Genomic DNA, 21,309 nt, shown 5'->3' on the forward strand with positions numbered 1-21,309 from the left:
AGTTTGTAGGAGGTGAGATTGAGCCAAAACAGTGTGAAAGATCTAGTGAAGGCCCTATTCCTGAAGTCACCACAAATAATTTGCAATATAGACATAGAGAATCTGCAGTGATAAATTGCAAATTTTCCTGATTCATATCAAAAGCACTACTGCAGTATATCTTTAACATCCATGGTAAAATGGTGTTTTTAAGGATTCTTACTCTCCATTCATGTCCAAATCCAACAACTGGAATTATTTCGGATGACAGGAAACACAAAAGACTAGATTTGAATATAAATATCTTTGTCCAGATCCAGTAAATTAATTCAGTAAAGAAATAGCTCCCCATTCAGAAGGGTAAAGGATAAGATTTTCTACCACTTATTAAAAGTCTGAGTATATATCAGGATCTGTAGGTATGTTGCATCCAATCTTGTAACATCCCTGCAATAATTGCTCTTATCCCCACTTTGCAGGTGATAGAACAAAGGCTCAGAGAGCTTCAGTGACTGCACAAAGGCCTATGTAGTACAGAGTTTACCTGGAGTTGAGCTTAGATCCCATGATACCAGTGCCCATCATTCCTCAGTAATTCCATTGTCTTTCTAAAATCAACCACCCTTGTGGAATAATCATACTTTTCTTATGAGTGTTTACATGTAGTCATAATGGGAACGTATTGCTGTTCCTAAAAGACTTTAGTTCAGTACAAACTAAGGTGAGAGAACTTTGTGTGTACCTGTTAAATAGAGGCTGTTTACTTGCGGCTGTATTTTCTGGAGCTCACACACATGGGACCAGATTCAGTTTAGGGAAAAATACTTGAATCATATTTTAAAATATATGTTTTGTTGGGGCGCCTGGGTAGCTCAGCTGGTTAAGCATCTGTCTTCAGCTTCGGTCATGATCCCAGGGTCCTGGGATGGAGCTCCCTGCTGATCAGTAATCCCGCTTCTCCCTCTCCCTCTGTCTGCCACTCCCCTGCTTATGCTTTCTCTCCATCAAATAAATAAATAAATAAAAATATAAATAAATAATAATAAACAATCTCTTTCTTATTAGAAGTCAGCAAGTTGTGCTTGTGTGTGTGTGTGTGTTTATACATGAATGTAGCCAAACTTGAAACCTAAGTCTGAATATCCAGGATACCTTTCTGCATCTCCTCACATATCATTATATAATTGGCATTCCTCATTCTTGCCCTAATTATTGCCTGATCTAATGATCAAGAAATAGAATAAAGACATCCTTGGAAGGTTAATAAGCCATCCAGAAAATTAGATTAGCATGATCAAACCTTAATGATTATTATTCCTCATTATATTAGATCACCTGAAAAGTTTGAGAAAGGAAAAAATAAATTGGCATCACTGGGCAATTATACTTGTAGTTTTCCGCAGTAGGTTTTACAGATGATCACCAGTTATGAATTCTTTTCATATCTAAAACCAGAGATTTTTTATAAATTATTCTACCATTATTATAGTAATCAAAGTCCGTTTATTTGATCATCATCATAATGGAGTACTTGAAGCATTTTCTCCTTTTCTAAATTGACAGTTGGTCAGTTAAGAGGTGCTTTTCACAAAGTCTTCCATAACCCTCCTCCGGGTTTGAATTAGCTTCTAATAAATGCCTGAGAAGCTCCTCTAGATTCTTAAGTGCATTTGCTAAAACTCCCAACTGCTATTTTCCATCTTCTGGTCAAGAAATGCCTTTGATCTGCCATCTAGCTGCCTAGCTGCCTTTCTTGCTTGTGTCTCTCTGTCTCAAGCATTGTAACCCTACTCATCAGCACAATGACACATTATCATTTAGATATCATTTTCTGAAACCAAATTTCTCTAAGAGAGAAAAAGAGTGGGAAAAGGGTCAAACTGAAGCTTGGATTGCCCTTTTTGGAGAATCGTGAGGGATGGCGTGTGGTCAGAAGACTGAGCCTTGAGCTTGATGCTCACTCCTACCCTGTCTATACACCGAGGCCTTTTCTGTGCACTTTTTGGCTCACCGGCTGCTCCCTGCTCACCCACATGCCATTTCACCATCTGTGGGGGGGCCCTCCAGAGCCCAGATTCCACAATATCAACATTCGGTTCTGCAAAACTGGCTCCTTTGGTTTCACTCTCTTGGAAAGTGGTTGTAGTAGTGAGGTAAGGGAGATGAGTTGGACTAACTGAGCAACTGAACTCACTCATTTCCAGAAGAGAATGTGTGCAGTCCTAAATTATTCAAAAATGTTTTAAAAAGTCCTCACAATAGTTTAATTTCCACGATGACAGGAACATTAGTTAGCTCACTACTCTACCCCCATTACTACCAGATAGAAGGTGTTCAGTAAAAGTTGGTGGAATAAATGACTAGAGAAATGGGTGATATCATTAAATTAAAAATTCAGTATCTGGTTTTGGCTTAATTTCTCAATGTCATCATATTTTTAAGTAAATAAACATGAAGAAGATATTTTTGTGGTTCAGACTTTCACGATCGGGAGGGAATGTGATTGATCATCTAAAACTCCCGTTGACAATAGAAGAGGAAGAGAAGGACTTGGGGAGAGAGAGAAGGAAGGGAGGGTGTGTGGGAGGGACAGTGATACACACTTATTTTCTCAAATGTAAGAAAGTAATATGTAGATATATATTTGAGCAAAGAAATGTTATAACTATAAATACCTACCTGTAAATAATAAGCTTAAAAATTGAACTTTTTCTTGTCTCAGCCAAACCTATTCCTTCTTCTGTTCATAAATATTTCCTAAGTGCCTCACCATGTGAGTAGTAGGGCACAGAGCAAAATGAAACAGTTCTTACCCACAGAGAAACCATAGAAGTAGTTCCTTCCTTCCTCACATACAGAATACAAAGTGAAAAGTATAAAGGATAAAATGACATCCTTGGTATCTCTCACACTGAATTAATTTAGAAAACTTAGCAATTGAAAATCTCCTCTTTACCAGCTGAGGTTAGCTTCCTCAGTGTGTTTTCTAGTGTTTAAAAGAAGTATTTTGCAATTAGGGTGAGATATGTTAGTGGCAGCTGCAGAAACCAGAGGCTTCTATTTATTCAGATACCCATTTATCTCTAAAATATCAAGGTAATGGCAGATCCACAGCTTATCACTGCTTCTAGATGTGAACACAGAATTAAATCTCTATATGCTTTCATTTTGCTTTAATCTCCCTCCTCAAACTGCTAGTAATGAAAAGCCTGTTGATGTCAGTTGGGAAGATATTTCTTCTGTAGGAAGTTTTTAGCCAACAAAAATCAAGCCTGTCCTATTACAAATAATATACTGCTCAAGGCTCCCATGTTGTCTTGGTTTAAACTCACATGGCTAAGTTTATATATGGAAGAATTAAGTCCCCATGAAAAAGAAACATTTTTTCCAAGGATCTGTGCTAAGCAGTGTGTATATACCGGTGCTGTACTCCAGGCACGATAATTAATCTCGGTGTATGAGGTAGGCACACTAATCCAAATTATAAATATAATTGCAAGTTGGTGGGCAGAGCCTTGGACAGAGGAACAAAACATACCCATTAAAACCACATTCGCTCAATCGTGCTAGTTCTAATCTGTTGAGCTTGACACCAGTGATACTGATGCCCCTCATCAGCATGTTCAGAGACTAAACTAGAAAATAGCTATGTTTTGAGCGCTTGAGATACAGTAAGAAAACAAAGCTTTGTTCATTAAGAATTTCTATTGTGTTTATTTACCGAGGGACATACATCAAAAGTGACACACATAGTTATACCGCACACGTATGCATCAGGGTAAGATGTGGTCTTCAGCTCATGGGAAGACGAAAATGGCAGTAGTGCCATTTCTTATTTTATTATATAGGTTGAAAGGCTCTAAAACGAAACATTCATGAATACAATCATCTGCTGTATCTGAGTACATCTTTTTGGGCAGCACTGTCCAGGAGAACTTTCTGTGTTGCTAGAAATGTTTTGCATCTGTCCTGTCCAGTAGAAGTCATCACTAGCCACATGTTGCACTTATTTCTTGAAACAGAGCAAGTGCAACTGAGACGCTGGATTTTTTGTTTATTTTATTTCGTTTTAATTTACCATAAATTTAAGCAGCTACAGGGGCTGCTGGCTACCATATTGAACGATAGGATCCTACAGCACCTGATTTCTAGTTTTTTAAAGACTCCTTTTTACTGTAGTAATGTAAAATGCTGCTTTTAGTCAAATGCTAACCAAAAAGTTACATAAAACATGATTTTATCATCATTCAATAAATGTTTATAGAATATTTTAAGATCACCCCCCTGAAGTGGATTTTCTGTGTTTCAGTAAGATTCCTTCAAGGTGTTTAGAGATGAAACAAAGTACATTTCCAGCCTTCTTGCCACCACCTTTTCCTTCCACATAGCAAGGATTCGGGATTTGTGGTTTGAAATGTTAACACCAGATATAGTTGTTGCCTAAGTCGGTCTCAGAATTAGCAGCAGCAACGTGAGGCAGGTCGATATTCGGGGTTGGGTACGCCAAAGAACTGTTAACTTCTCTACTGACTTAGTAGGGGAGAGATCTGATGTCTGAAAGCAAAGGATTACTATAGGCTCCCACTCTTGTAGCCAGCCAACTATTTGATTTATTTGGTGAGTGATCTCAGCCCACTCTTTCAGGCACTGAACCATCAGAGAGTTATGTTGCTGGGTGTAAGAAACCTTCAGAGATACGTAAATCTTTCACCACTGGGAGGTTCATCTGTTCTGGAATAAGGAACATTTCTATGTATGATATTTCTATCTAGATGGCTATACGAATATTCAGAAAATTCCCAGACTTAGTCAAATTCATACTGACAAGGACCTTAAAACAGTGCAATAATTACCAAGAAGATGTCAGACATTTTTTTTAATTTTTATTTTGCTTCCAAAGGTTTGAAGGGGTAGTTAATGTATTATACATTGAGAAGCCCATTAATCTTTTGATTAGCATTTGTTTTCCTGTATTTTCCTTAGAGACCAACCAACAAATGAGGAATGTTCTTAATTTGATCTCTGGAGTAATCATAGATATGGATATTGTATCATTTAACAGATGCACTAAACAAACTCGTCGTTTTTTTTAATGTACATTTCTATGCACCAAGAATGCAACAACTGGCTTCTTAATTTTACTTCCAATCTAATGTGGCGTTTAACATATATAGTCTTGGGCTTTTTAAGAGGAGAAAAAGCCAAGTAATTTGTCTTTAAAAAAAAATGTTGAAATCTTTCCCAGTTGCATTAAAACTGATGTGAAACCTGCTTTTAAGAACACATTCTATAAAATTGACAGTCTTGGCTGTTGTATCCGACCCACAGATCTCTCTTCACTAAGAAGACTGCGTGGCTTACGGTCCGCTCACCTTGCTCTGTGTCTCTGGCAGGTGTGGCTGATACGTGATAGAGGCTGGCTTTCAAAGACACCTTCCGCATTTAGAAATTCTTCACCTGCATATTTTTCCATCCCTTTGCACCAGCTCATCTGTACACAAACAAATCACTGCCTCAACCATCTGACCCTCTTAAGAGTAAAGCTAAAGTACATGTTTTTTTTTTTTTGAAATCACTTTTTAGGCAAAAGAATGTGGTTTACAACCTTCCCTGTGACCTGCTTGTCAGGCAGTGTGGGAGCCGAGGAGGTATGAAGCTGTTGTCATGAAAGACAGCCCATGTTTCTGACACGGAATTTTACAACGCAGGAGGAGTCCTCTTCATTTGATACCTGCATTTGATTTGTGTTGGTGGAAAGGATTTCTATCTGGAGGTGTTTTTTCTTAAAAATGAATATAACGCAGTAAAGATACGATAAGCCCCTGAGTTCTAACTCATATTTAGGCATATTTTGAAAGAGATGGTGTTTAGTACATTTAAATCCCTCCTCCATCCCCCTTCTCTTGCATTTAAAAATGCTGTCAATAGCGGTGCTTGCACAGCTACATAATTCCATAAGAACGGTGCTTCAGATGCACAAAGGGAAAGCAGTTGAGTATAGAGACAAAATTAGTTGCTACATGTCAATATTTCACAAGACTTTAAGTATTTCATTTAATTAACATTTTCTTTGAATCAAACTCCATATTTTTCAGGGAAAGAAACTTCTATTCATTTTATCTGATCTAAAAATACGAATATGCATGAAGAAATCCAAGCAGCATTGGGGAAAATGAAAGCAACAGTACAGAATGTTTTGTGGGTATGAAATTTGGGCAGGAAGCAGAATGCATTTTGAGATAGGGAAAAAAATGTTTTCCATTTGGGGATACCCCGAATCAGCTGCAATCTGACCTTTACGTCAAAGGGTTTTAAGGCATTAGAAGCATGCATGTAAGTATAGCTTTTAAAATGCCAGTAATTACTAGGAAATATTTCCTATATGCCTGGTGAAAATAAAATGGGGCCTGTTTAAGGATATAGGAACTTAGTATATCCTTGCCCCCCCTTTTTTGGTAACTATTATCAATATTAGCTCTAGTGAAAGAGTAAGGCTAAGTTGTCTTAAGTGTTTCAATAATTTTTTGTATATTCTCCCCAGTGACAGCATAATAACCCCCCAAACCTTATTTACTTCCCTACCTTCCCATATAAAGCTAGGAAGCGGCCATATATTTCTGTCTTCATACTTTCATCTTCAAACCATCATCAAGGAAAGCTGGCATTATCACTCAATAAACTGCTGCTTCTTCGGAACTCGTGCTTTTTGCCGATACCACTCTTTCCCATACTTTAGGAATGAGCTGCTGAACCCCACATCACTGCCATTGTCCTCAATGAATCAGTGCTTGGCTCACTTTCATATAGTCTGTTCCAGGGTAACTGGGAGTTGGTGAAACCAACACAATGGAACAGATTGCACTCGTGTTTCTTCGCCTCATCTTCTGACACGTTCAAGTTATGCTGGCTTATGCAAGGGTATGCAGTAGAAACAAACATCTCCTAGAACTTACTGGCTTAAAAGAACCAAGGTTTATTTTTTTATTCTCAATACGTGTTTACTACAGGTTAACTGGGTGAGGTGCTGGGAGAGGACTCTGCCCATGGCAGTCACTCAAGGACCTGACAGATGGAGCAGCTCTCTTGAATGTTGATTTCATGCTTGCACCTAACCCATCAGTAGATCTTTTCCACTCTCTCTCCAAATTCTGTGCCACATCTATCAGTTTTTTGCTGTCCTTGTGCCATGGCCTCCTCATTGGGCCTCCATTCCTGCCCCTCTCGGAGCTCTTCAATGGTAGGTAAGATCCTCAACCAGCAGTCACTGCCACTCAACAAGTCATTAGCCAGAACTGGTTCCAGGGCCTACTAACACCTGAGGAAAGGTCATCTTGCCCTGTACCAAACATTTTTTGGACAACATGTAACTACCACAGAGTCTGTCTTCTATTTCTTCTCAATATTGGCCCCATAGTTCCTCAGACTGCTCAACTTCCTTTGAGCTGACTGGAAATATGGTCACACCTTGTCATTGCCTGGGACTGCTACAACACAAAGGCCTCAAATTCTGGACTTCTGCCTCCCTCTGACCACTGCTTCTTATCATCTCCCAAGACCTGTGCTAAAAATAGACATAAAAGCAAATAAGGTATATGACTTGACCTTGAAAAACTCCCAGGACTACTGGGAGAATCAGGAAAGTAACTCTACTTCCACAATGTGATAAGGACAAAGAAGGTGTTGGGAGCACAAACCAAGAGCTTGGGGTAAAGAACACAGCCTGGGGGTAAAGAACAAGGGAGGAGAGTGAGGGCATCTTCCCTGAACAGTGTGGTGCTACAGCCGAGTCTTCCAAGTTCGAATCAGAATCGACCATTAGACAGTGGAAACTGCATGTGTAAATCCCAGCCGATTGGCAGGTACAGCTATAGCATGAGGAGCAAGCCAGGAACTTAGAGATGAAGCTGGAGTGATAGGCTGGTGGTAATTCATAAAAGACTTTAAATATAGTGGTAAGGACTGGGTTTTTATCCTAAAGGTAAAGGAAACCTTTAAACTAAACAGAGTTGTAACATAATCAAGATTTATATTTTTAAGGGCACCCGAGTAGTTCAGTGGTTGAGCATCTCCCTTCGGCTCAGGTCATGACCCTGGGGTGCTGGGATCAAGTCCCGCATCGGGATCCCTGCAGGAGCCTGCTTCTCCCTCTGCCTATGTCTCTGCCTCTCTCTGTGTCTCTCATGAATAAATAAATAAAATCCTAAAAAGAAAAAAGATTCATATTTTTAAATATAATATGTATCATTGAGGTTTGCTTATTGACCAGTATTTCATAGTCATTAGAAATGCTTCATTGAAAAAAAAAAAAGTTTCATTGACTTCTAAACTGAAACTACAATCTTAAATGAATAATAGTAAACTCTGCAAAAATATGGCTTAAAAACAAAATTTTGTTATTAATTCCACCTCAGTATAACTCTTGATATTATAATACAAATGGGTTGCCCTTCTAACATGTTTCCTTCTTGGGTCTATTATATTTACTAATGTGTTTTTACTTATTCACAAAGTTAAATCATATTTTTATACCTGATAATTTTAGCATACATGTTTTTGATACTATAATTATGAAAACAAAAATTAAACAAAAGTAATAAGCTGTAGTCCTTACTAAACCTAAATCTTCATGGTTTAGGCAAACAGCAAATTTTCCTAAAACAAGATATTTTCCCCAAATCTGCAAAAACAAGGAAACTAATTTAGTTTCAATTATCTTACAATACAGGTGTAAGGTGTTCAAAAATAAAAAAGTTCGTGAATCTTGATGAAACTATAAATGAAAGTAGTCTGAGTTTAAAAACCTGGAGTTGAGAAAATTGGTCTCATTATGAAATCCTGAATAGAATATTGTTAATTTTAAAATTTTTATCGTTTTCCATTTATCTCTGGATATCTCTGGCAATCTAATGGCAGTAAAATTTCCTCTAAATTCCATGCAATTTTTTTAAAAAGTCTAGTTGTCCTTTCCACATTTATTCATTCTTTCCACTTGGCAGATTCAGACTGAGCTAATGGTTCCGTAAGTAGACATATTGATTGGTTTGAAGTCAATTTCTAACCTATCCCAGAATTTAGCTTTCTTAGATCATTTTGTGGGTTTTATTTTGTTTTGTGTTTTTTTTTTCTATTTTGTTGAAGACGTTCGTGTCTTCTTTCACACCTCAAATTGGATGATTCTGACCTTTTTAACCTTAAACTTTTGAGGATATATTTTTTTCTCGTTTTCATTTGTTTATGTTGACTTGAAATAAAGTATGTGAAAGTACTTTTGCTGGGAGAGAGTGAAACAGGATAGTGAGGCCTGCCTTACCTGGCCGCTACCAGGGGCTGATTCCAAAATAGAGCATCACAAGAGAGGTCTTCAAGATGACTAGGGAGTCAGCAATAAGCTACAGATTTGAAATGAGAACTTGAAAGACAGCTGTCAACTGGATAAAGAAATCTCAAGAGTAACCAGACTCCACCAACTAGAGCCCATAGGAAGAAGGGAAATTGTAGAAACGAAACAAGGGCTCTCAGTATAGAACAAATGAGTGTGCTGGAAGACGTGTTGCTAGATCCAGTTCAAGACCGACCTAATCACAAGCTAATCACAAACACTGAATTCCAGCCTGACATTTTCCTATTATTTTAGTGTTTGTGATTCCCAAAATTAAAGGCTGGACCTTAGATGGCAAAACTAGGCTGGAAAATATTACGGGCAATTCAGAAAAATTATTGCTTTATTGCTTTAACTACCAACTTTATGAAATGCTGTGACCTCTTAGAACTGGCTCTATTATTACTGCTGCTCTTTTATTTCACTGGCCTATTTATATCAATATGTTATATATTTAAACAAGTCTTGATCTTTATAAATTTCATTTTTAAGTCTCATTTGGACTTGGAAGTCAGAACCAGATGGAATATGTTTTTCAGGCTTTCAGTGAAAACTAAGGCCCATCGTAGATTAGGTGGGGAAAAATAGATAAAGCCCTATTGAAGTCTTATGTTCACCAATATAAAAAAGAAAGAATATATCACTTTAGTGCTTTCTTTGTTCTAAGATCTCTATTTCTAAGGACAGAAAGCCCTGGAGCTCTGGTATTTTCTGAGCATATCTTTCAGGGACTTCCCTTCCACTTGTCACCTGCACTTTCCTCCATCCTTTTTACTCCTTAATAGAAGAAACTGAATGAGGATGTTTTGGTGCAAGACTTCCTTTCTGATTTTCTCAATATTCTTATTTCTCTATTTTGCTGTTTGTTTGAGATTCTTCTTTCCCCGCTCCCACAAAGACTCCTACTTTGACATCAGTCCAGGTCCACTTACAACGGCCAAAACTTCGTGTTGATGATGTTAGGCCTTAAACATCCTTCAAAGAACCTTCTTACCTAGAATAACAAAGCTAATGACCTTTTCACCTGTAACACTTTCTTAATGTCAACCCCTTAGGGTGGCAGAGCAAGTTAGAGGGTGAAAAATGCTTTCACACACCCTCCCATTTCATCTTCACCCTGACCTGTAAACTCAACAGGGCAGGCTTCTCCTTTAACAAATAAGCAACCTGGGGATCAGGAAAGGGTCCAGGCAAACCAAATCCAGCTGTCTCAGCCCTAGGCCTGGATTCCCTATACCATGTAACTGCCTTTAGGTTCCTTCAAGTCATTTTCAGTGTTGTTAAATGGTATAATCAGATTTGCATTTCAAAAAGATACGTGGGAGATCTATTTAAGAGAGGCAAGTTTGCAAGTACGGAGGTCCTGTAGTTAGAAGTCTCAGCGTGGCATGATGCGGATCTCAACTAGCTCAGTGGTGATGCAAAGAGAAAATATTTGGGGAGTAGACATGGCATGTAAAACGCTACCAAACTGTGAAGCCCCTTTACCAAAACAAACATTAATTAGGTTAGAGTTAACCCTGTTGCCCAGTTAACCTTTATCTGATGATGCAAAGGAAACTTTCAACATCACAAAATGCCTTTAAGTTATCAATACCAACTGTCATGTACTAAAGACATACAGAAGTGAAAGTTAATAAAGATATATCTTTATTCCTCAGAGATTTGCTAATTGGAAGAATTGAGCACAGAATTGGAAAGCAACAAATTAGTATAAGAAAGACTTAAAAAGCCTTCGGTCTTCATTTGCATTCACTCTCCTACAGTATTTCACCTTCTCTCCTTTCTTCCTTTTTTTAAATTTAAAGATTATTTATTTATTCATGAGAGACACAGAGAGACAGAGAGGCAGAGACACAGGCAGAGGGAGAAGCAGGCTCCACGCAGGGAGCCCGACATGGGACTCGATCCCAGGACCCCCAAGGACAGAGGCTCAACCACTGAGCCACCCCGGGGCCCCCACCTTTTCTCCTTTCTTAGCAAGTCCTGTCAACCGCTGGCTTTTCTTTTAAGTAAAGACACAGTGGAGGCCATGAAGACAACCAGAGGAGATCTGCTTCATCTTTCCCTTTCCAGGGTCCCCTCGTCCGTACATCTGCACCCACATACTCTGCTATCCCTCCTGGAGGGGAAGACGTGTCCCCACCTCTGAGACCAACCACTACACCTGCATGAAAATCCATCCCTTCTCAAGACGGTTGTCAGATTGTCCTCCTTCTCTCACACATATGCTTGCTCCTCTCCATCCGTCATTCCTGTCAGCACACGGTGATGCCTCGACTACAGAAAAATCCCTTTCTTGACTCTACATCCTTATCCCACAGATGCCCCGCTCTGTGTTGCCTCGTCAGCAGCTCTGTACAAGACTGTCCCCCGCGTTTGCCATTTCCACTCACCTCCTAATCTGTTCTCAGTCTCCTCTCATGGGATTTAGTATTCACCATGCTCCACAGTAGCTCATTTAGCCCAAGCCAGTGTTTCTAATTTACAGGTGAAAAATAAATTTCTCATCTTTTAGGCATTTAATAAGAAACAAATTTAAATTATTTATATGAATTTGCATAAAATAATTAAAATTAAATATATTGAGAAGAATAAAAGTATTTTTGTTTATAACTATGGGATGATTGATCTGATAGAGTTTCCTGAAGTCTGGCATAGTAACTTGCCCCTATCAGTTCTGGCATGCATGATATCAAATTAAATAAGCATTTTTCCTTTTCATTTTTCTTCTTTTCTTTCTCTTATCCTCCCTTCTCTCATTTCTTCTTTCCTTATTGTATTTCTCTGTTGCTTCTTTTTCCTAATCAACCAAGTATCTTTGGTTCTAGGTCAGGAGGGACTGAATAAAATCAGTCAGATTTCAATGATGGCCATAGAATTGTGCCTCAACATAGTAGCATCATATTAATCTCTTAAATTATTTTTTAGTTGTGTAGCACATAAATTATGTGTGATTTCTAAAGAAGCTTTGTCAAGCTTTAGCAAACTAGTTTAATTATGAAAAATTAAATTTTCTGTAATGATCTCTGGAGTGCTTAATGTAAAATTACATTTACTCAGTCATGAACTTGGTTCTTAGATTTTCATGTGTTTTTTAGAATTTTAAATCATTATATGGAAGTGTAATTTCAGCCTTCCTTTAGTTTTGGCATCTAAATCACTTAAAAATTCAAAATTATCAGTAGAATTGTACCTCTTTTAATTAAAATGAAGCAAAAATAATGGATTTCCTCCCTAAAATCTGAACACATCTTACTGCATTGGGCACTGATACATATACACAATCTGTGTTAGTTTTATAAACAGCAGACCAAAATGCTACTTCTTTTGCTATATCATTTCCATAATATGATGTAATGGTGTAATTATTATTCATATAACAAATATCCTCACATTATAATATGAATAAAAGGAAAATATTTCTTATTCTTATTTTTCTTTAAAATCCTACTGAGGTTTCTAGGGAAATATTGGAAAGTGTAAAAAAGAACATGACTATGGCTCAAAAAACCACAGCTTGGAACTGTCTGAGTCTCTAAGAACTGTTAGCAACTCCCATCACTTAAATTCAACTTATATGAGGGAAAGACACAGGAGAGGTAAACTGGCATATAAAAGGCAAAATAGACAAGTTGTACCAATCAAAGTACATGGAGAGTTTTGATTTAAAAATTCTTTCTACTAAGGGGAATGTTTCCTTCATTGGAAAATAAAGTTCAGCCTTTTGGTGATAATGAAATAGTAAGCTATGCAAATTACTCAGAATGAAAAAAATGTTTATATTTGAAAAAAATTACTGTTTATAATTTGATGATTGGGGTGCCTGGGTGGCTCAGTCAGTTAAGCATCTGCCTTCAGCTCAGGTCATGATCCCAGGGTCCTGGGATGGAGCCCCACGAGAAGCCTGCTGCAGGGAGGCTGCTACTCCCTCTCCCTCTGCCTGCCACTCCCTTTGCTTGTGCTCCTTCTCTCTCTGTCAAATAAATAAATAAAATCTTTATAATTTGGTGATCAAAGTAATTTTTAGTTACAATAAATATATTGAATGTTATCACTGATAAGTCTTTTTCCTATGTAAACAAAGTGGAAAAAAATTAAGTCTGCCAAGAATTACTTTGTCATTCTACCCATTTAGAAAAGAAAGAAGAAAAGAAAGAAAGAAAAGAAAAGAAAAGAAAAGAAAAGAAAAGAAAAGAAAAGAAAAGAAAAGAAAGAACACTGAATACTAGATTGATACTAGCTATAAAATAGAAAAAAAATGCATTCAAGATTTTGAAAAAAAAATCAGATTAAGTTCTACGTAAAATTTGTGTATTATTTTTCAATTTTAGAATAATTTAAGTTTAGAACCAGTATATATATATGGGTCATATTTAAGCTTAGAAGTTTCCTTCTTTTTGTCGATACAATCTGGTGTTTTAGGGACTGCCTATTTTATTTCAGATTTGATGCATGTGGAGGTTTCTATTCATACATGTTTATATTATATTTAATGTTTATGCTACACTTAACTTAAATGAGTCACTTTATATGTCTGTCAAAGAAATATACTAGAGAGCTACATGGTGAGGACATTGGGAATCATGCATAGACTGGGATGGGTACTGCTATGTTGTGGAAAAAAATGAAAAAAAAGAAACCTGCCTTAACAATTGCAGAATATATGCTAGTATAGAAAATAAATAGTAAAAAGTTTGAAGGCAGATTTGGGGAGAATTAAAAGTAGATCTAGGGTTGTGTACATAAGTAATACAACCAAAATCTGAGATGTAGAAAATTGTGTGAAAAAAAATTTCCTTAGAATTTATTAATAGCATTATTGACATCTTAGTAGTCATCTTTCCGTAGGTAAAGCTATGGTTACAAATGACTTGAAAATCTCAGAGGCTTATAGCATCAGTGGCATAATTCTTGCTCTCATGTCTTACTCTCAACTGTGGTTCTGCTCAAAATATCATTTCATTCCGGGCTTGGTTAAAGGAACCACTTCTATTCTGAAATACGAATTTTTTCTCATGCAAAGGGAAAGAGCAAGAAAGTAGAAATCCACATGATGACTTTTATATAGCTTCTTATTTCCATTCACATTTCAATGGCAAAAGCAAGTCACAAGACCAACAATGATATTATGGAACTCAATGAAAACATGGCTATGGAAAGGAATATATGGTCCTTTTCTTGGACAGGGTAGAAAAATAATGGGAAAAAACTAAACAGTCTATGATAAGTTTTGTAACCCAATACTGTCTTCCATGGAGAATGTGAGACTATAAGTAAGTTTGAAAAGTTAGGGCAAATGCATGTCAGAGGTCAGTCATTTAACAATGACAGGCATGAGTCTTTATTAGTACTGAAATCTCTGGCTTTTGCCATAGAAATTAACCAAACCGAGTAGGACAGCAGTGTAAAGTCAAACTAATTTTAAAAAGGAATGTGAATTTGGCAGCATAGGTAGAAGCATGATATATGACAATAAAAATGTAAAATATGACCAGTAATAGTCAAAAATATATTATCATAAAGTTCCTAAACTGTTCATGAAGCAATAAAGATGGGTATTGTCATTCTTAAAGCAACCACCAAAATAATAACATAAAAAGTATAACCAAAAAATAAGAGAAATAAAATCAAATGAATTAAATAGAATATTTGACTCACCAAAGCAAAACAAAACAAAGAAAAGAGAGGAACCCAAAAAGATTGGCCAAATATGAATCAAGCACCAAGATGGTAGACTTACAACCAAACATATCACTAATTGCATTAAAGTGAATGGACTAAATGCCCTGATTAAATGCAGACGTATTCAGGTTGGATTAAAAAAAAAAGAAGAAGATCAAGATCCATCTCTATATTGTTTTCAAGAAATGCTCTTTAAACATGTTAACACGTTGGGTGTAAGTGGATAGAAACAATAAGCAAATAAAAAGCTGGTGTGGCTAAAGATCTGAACAAAGTTGACTTCAAGATGAAGAGTGTTACCAGAGATTAAAAGGGGCATTTCATAACGATAAAAGGGTCACTTCTTTAAGAAGACACTAGACTATTAAATGTTTATACATCTAATATCAAAGCTTCTAAATACAGGACAAAACAAAAGAACAAAAGCAAAAGAGAACTGGAAACAATTTTACAGTCATTGAGAGATATTTTAACACTCCTTTCTCCGGGGAAGATAGAACAATTAAACAAAAGCTCAGTATAGTTATGGATGATGTGCACAATACTAACCATCAACTTAAACTCATTAACATTTATAGAAACTCACTCCTCAAAAGAAGTTACAGCTTCAAAGATGCATATGAAATATTCAAAAAGATAGACCAGGTTCTGAGCCATAAAACAATTCTCAATAAATTTCAAAGGATTTAAATTAAACAGAATATGTTCTTCATCCATGATAGAATTATTAAACATAAATAAAAGTAACATAACTTGGAAAACCCTCAAATAGTTGGAAGTTAAAAACCTACTTACTAAACTATCAATGGATCAGGGAAACAAAATCTCAAAGGGTATTATAATGTGTATTTTGAACATGAACACAAGGAAACACAATTTATCCATATTTGTGGTTTGCAGCTAAAATGGTCTTTAGAAGAAAGTTTTTAGATTTAAATGACTATCTTAGAAATGAGAAAGGCATAAAATCAAGCTTTCATTTTAAGAAACTAGAAAAATAATAAATTAAACTTTAGGTATATGGCACAAAGGAAATTATAAAAATCAATAAAATAGAAAAAAATCAATAAAATCAATCAGGAATCAATAAAATAGAAAATTTAAACAGCCTTAAATAAAGAAATCAAATCATACTATCATACTCAAACTCTTTCATAAAATAAAGGAAATGGGCACACTTCCAGCTCATATCATGAGACAATTTTAAGTCTGATACTAAGACCAAACAAAAACAATATAAGGAAAAGAAAATTACAGCCAGTCTATCTTATGAACATAGATTTTAAAAATTGAACAAAATATTGTCAAATGCAATTCGGCGTTACATAAAAGGATTATATGCCATGATTAAGTTTGACTTATCCCAAGAATGAGAGGTTGACTTAACATAGGAAAATCAATCAACATATTTCACTACATTCGTAGGTCAAGGGAGAAAAATCATGTTCATAGGGGAAAAACAGAGACAGAACCTCAACCTCTACTTCACATAATCTGACAGCTTTCACATCTGACAGAAATTGATACCCAACATACATTAAAAATTCCTACAACTCGAGAATAAAAAGAGAAACAAGTATAATTTTTACCTTAAAAAACCCAGTTATACCACTGCTAGGTATTTGTCCAAGAGATATAAAAACTAATATGCACAAAAAGTCTCCTACAAGAATGTTTATGGATGCTTTATTAATAAATACGCAGTTATTGTTTCCGGCTAATAACTAAAAACAATCATGTCTTTCAACAAGAAAATGAATAAATAGGCTGTGACATATTCATTCCTTTGAATATCAAGCAGTTAAGAGAAATAAACTACTGATACGCGCAACCACTTGAGTTCATCTCAAAAACCATTGGGCACAATAACTCAATATTGTGGGATTCCATTGATGTGATTTCTAAAATAATGAAAACAAATCGGTGGTGACAAAAAATAAGACCACTGATCTATGTAAAGAGAGAACGTAGCAAGAGGGTAATGGCTGGGACAGAGCACAGAGGAGCCCTCTGGGAGGTAGACTTGTTCCTTGTCCTGAAACGCATTCTTCCAAATTGAAAAATAGACTTAAGATCTGAGCATTTCAAATATAAATTCTACTGAAATTTCTAGCAAAGTAAGAGGCGTTGACCCTTCTGTACATTATATTTCACTGTGTTTTCACAAATAACCTAACACAGGTTAGGATGTCCTAAGAGACCCCGGAGCCACTCTGGTGGGTCAGGGAGAGAACAGGGCACACGTTCTTCACGCTGGCACGTCCAGTGTGAACACCCAGATGGGCCCAGAATAAGGTGGAAGTAAAAGAACTTCGGTGACCTCCCGATGAAACCAATGGGGCAAAGAGCATTGAGAGGGAAGTAATTTGATTATCTCTTAGAATCTCCCAATCCAGAATCCTAAAGGATTAAATCCGTCCTAACCATCGGGCAGCACAGTTGATAAAATAGGCTTTCAGGAGCTCTCCGTCCTTCACCTGTCACATTTCCCTCAGTCACCTGCTGAAATCTAAGTTTCTATACAATAAAGGGAAATAATGATTTTACTTCCCAAAATGAAAGGATTCAAATGCAAACACGTAGCGGAAATACTGCTTTAGGATAAATGAATTTTATTCCCGGATAATCAGTGGGTGAACACAAGTGATTAAGAACTGACCCTTCTCATTTCTGGTAATATAGAAAGAACGAGAAGAAAACACAGTCCGATTCAATACGCACTTACTGAGCATCTTCCGTGGGCTACATCAGTGGTTTTCAAGCTTTTATGACTGTGACCTTTAGTAAGAAATGGAATTTATGTCGCAGCTCTGTGTAGATGGACATACGGGTAGCTAAAGCGGTGTCATGAAATAAGGCCTGTACTTGCTAAATGAGATGCACTCGGTGTTTTCTGTTCTAGTATATTGTTTCGTGTCTACAGAAACTCTGGTGAGGGACCCACTAACTCTGCTTCTCGACCCACTAATAAGTGGCCACTTGTGGTTTGCAGACCGCGGTCGCTCCGTGCTCCCCCGAATGTGGTCTGCGGACCTGCTGCTCCTGGAGCAGTGTGACCTCGGGCACCCCTGACCCCAACTGGATCAGAATCTGCCTTCTGATCACACGCCCGGGTGCGCGGCGCCTGGAAGCCGTCCCCGGGCCTGCACAGAGATGCCGGGGGCCGCCGGGGCCTTCCAGGGCTCCTTAGGGCAGAGAGGGGATGAGATCTAAGGGCTCCTTAGGTCTTACACAGGGATGGTCCCTTTTTAAAGAATATATATATCCAAGCATCAAAGTTACAAATTCAGTATCTCTGAGGATATCCCAGAGCAGTTATACCAAAAAAGAAAAAAAAACTATAAATAAATGAACAAACAAAATTTACCAGAGTTACTGAGCCCCATTAAGAACCACTAGTCAACTTGGTGAGATGAAAATGGCCTGATTTGTTTATCACGAAGGTGCAAGCCTGGAATCAGGGGTGGCTCAGTGGGTTAAGTGTCTGCCTTCAGCTTGGGTCCTGCTCCCAGGTCCTGGGATCGAGCCCCACTGAGCGGGGAGCCTGCTGCTCTCCTCACCGGCTCTGCCTGCCGCTCCCCCTGCTGTGCTTGCTCCCTCTCTCTCTGTCTGGCAAAATACTAACATCTTTAAACAAAAACAAACAAAAAAGGGGCAAGCCTGTGCTTCAGGTTCATGGAAGGACTTGATTTTGGTTTTCATCGTGGATGACTTCCCAGGATGTGTACTGATGGAGGCCCTGCTGCTGCTGCTACTTCTGAATTTGCCGCTTTTCCCCCTTATGGGAGAATTTGCAAACATCTTCATTCTGCCAATAACTGTCCATCTACAGAAATGTACTGTGACTTCCAGTGGAAATGGATTAGTTGTGCTGGGGGAGCACGACCCCCCCCCTCCAGGTTGCTTCCAGCAGGTCCCTGACCGAGGATCTCCTGCAGGAGAGCAGGGGGCGGCCTTTAAGGGACTAGGGGGGCTCATTAAGGACCTTGGCGTGGCCTAGGTCGTACTTCCTGAGTGGTGGCCAGTTTCAGTCTGGAAGCTGCTAATCTTGCTCACACTAAAAGGCTCTCTCCCATTAGCAGCTTCTGTGTTGCATTAATAATAAGAAAGTAATAAAGAGGCCGCAGCTGCTCCGTGTCCCCCGAGGAGAGACCAAGCTTCCTTCTCGTCCCCGTGGCCCACTCTAACCGTCCTGCCTGTGTTAAAGTCATAGAGTGCGTAATAAGTGCTGTCTGTTCTTTCAAAGGCTGAAACGCCTTCTTCGTTCTGGGGAGGTGCGCCTTTTTCTGAAGACTTCCAAATCTAAAACTAGACCATCTATACTTTTGCAGTTGAGGTTGATCTGTTTAAATCATGACTTTTTTGAAATGGAAGTGCAAACCATCAAGAACAGGGAGAAAAGAATTGCTTCAGAAAAACTATTTCTATCTTTCCTGGAAAAACTATAAAACAGAGAACTCTCCTAGATGTCTTTCTGCCTTTGTGTGTGTGTGTGTGTGTGTGTGTGTGTGTGTGTGTGTGAATCAAATTGCTTGTCTGCATAGCAGTAAATTAAAGAAAACCAAAGAGTAAGACCTCTGCTTTTGTAGGTAATAAAAACTCTCTTGCTAATAGACAAAGAAGCAATGAGGGAAATATCATATTAAGACAAAGTAAGTAGGATTGGATTTGTTAGTTTCAGGGTGCATGTTAATGCATATGTCCTTATTAAAGATGTTTTTAGGGTTCATAAAGATTGGAGCCAATGTCATATTTAATTGCTTATGTTCTCTTTCTTTTGAAAATACCTAACCTTTGGCAGAAGTACACTTTTTAAAGATGCTCTTGATTTAAACATCTGTTTTTAAGTATATGATCTGTCCACAGAATTAAATTATCTATATAGTAGTTAGGTTGCTGCAATTTTTCATCTCTAACCAAAACTGTTTTTACTTTCAACTGCATATTTCTTAGTTGGGTAAATAGTAATCTATCCTCTCAAAAGTGGTGCTCAGATTTTCATTCCTTGGGGTGAAAATACTTGAGTTCAACTTACACTATTACGTCCTGATTTTGAAAAGTTAATTGTATAATCAAGTTATATATTGCTTATTTCCATACTTGTAATTTACGGGAGAAAAAAAGACCAATATCCATAATCATCATCAGTGAGAAAGCATATTTTTAAAATAAAATATACGTTCACAACTGTCCTAGAGGATATCACTATGATAGGCTCTGTGCAATATTTATATAAAATTCAAGAAATTATAAACCAACTGAAAGCTGTTTTCTAAAAACTTAACATCAATATATTTTCCTTTTAAGTACTAAACACCTTGAGGAAAAACAAAGAAGACATATCTGACAAGTCGGGACTGCCCATCTAAATTTCTTTTAATTAAAAAAAAAAAAAGCTTTTGAATGAAAAAAATCTATAACTTAGGAAAGAGAAAATGCTAAATATTGTTTATAAAGTAAGCACTAGATGTTTCCTCTAGGCAAGTAACAGTCTAAATCCCTTTTAATTAATAACCCTTTCATATGGTCTATTTATTAACCAAGCTTTTTTGATAAATCCAGTAAAGCCTCTTGTTCGTTGTTTCATTCTGCTTGTAAAAAGCTGAAGTGTTTACTACATCCTAATGGGCGGCATATTATTGCCAGTGTTTTCCTTAAATTGAGGGAAGAGAGGAGGTGAATGAGACGTTCTTTGAAGACCCAAAAGCAAACAGGTCTGTTAGAAAAGAGGCAGCTTTGGTACAGAATAGTCTTAGAGTGCTGGTATTGAGCATACTTACCTGAATGCTTCTGGTTTACTTTCTTCCTTATTCCAGTTCATGAAGGCTCAGGAGAAACCAGTCAGAAGGAGACTTCAACCTGTGACATTTGCCAATTTGGTGCAGAATGTGATGAAGATGCCGAGGATGTCTGGTAACGTGTTCTTCTTATTCTTTAAACAAACGGTATAGCAATAACTAACTTCTTTTTACTCCATCAACCATCTCTTAAAAGACGTTTTCAGCATTTTGTCTTATCCAGTTCCTGAGGGGGGAAAAGGTGGGCCATAATAACAGTAAGGAATTTCTGAAGCTGAATTAAGAGCTGGACTAACCATGCAACTGCTAAGAGCATTATTTGATGAGATACATTTAAGATACCACTTAGACCCCCAAATACTGTCGATGTTAAGCGATGGAAACATCATACGCATCAGAGATCTCTCAACAACCGTGCTCAATAAACAATGGATGGTTGCTATCTGCTTTCTAAGATGGTGACTCTGG

At 37.4% G+C, this 21,309-nt stretch overlaps 1 protein-coding gene across 1 annotated transcript in view; it reads left to right on the plus strand.

Moving 5' to 3' along the window:
• The window catches only part of TMEFF2 (transmembrane protein with EGF like and two follistatin like domains 2), a 221,549-nt gene that overhangs the window by 107,946 nt on the left and 92,294 nt on the right, over positions 1–21,309 (plus strand). Inside the window, exon 5 of the mRNA XM_026002629.2 lies at positions 20,860–20,956. Within this exon, the coding sequence (XP_025858414.1) occupies positions 20,860–20,956 (97 nt within the window). The remainder of the gene's footprint in view (positions 1–20,859; positions 20,957–21,309) is intronic.

This window comes from Vulpes vulpes, chromosome 16, assembly GCF_048418805.1.
Source record: "Vulpes vulpes isolate BD-2025 chromosome 16, VulVul3, whole genome shotgun sequence".
NCBI lineage: Eukaryota > Metazoa > Chordata > Mammalia > Carnivora > Canidae > Vulpes > Vulpes vulpes.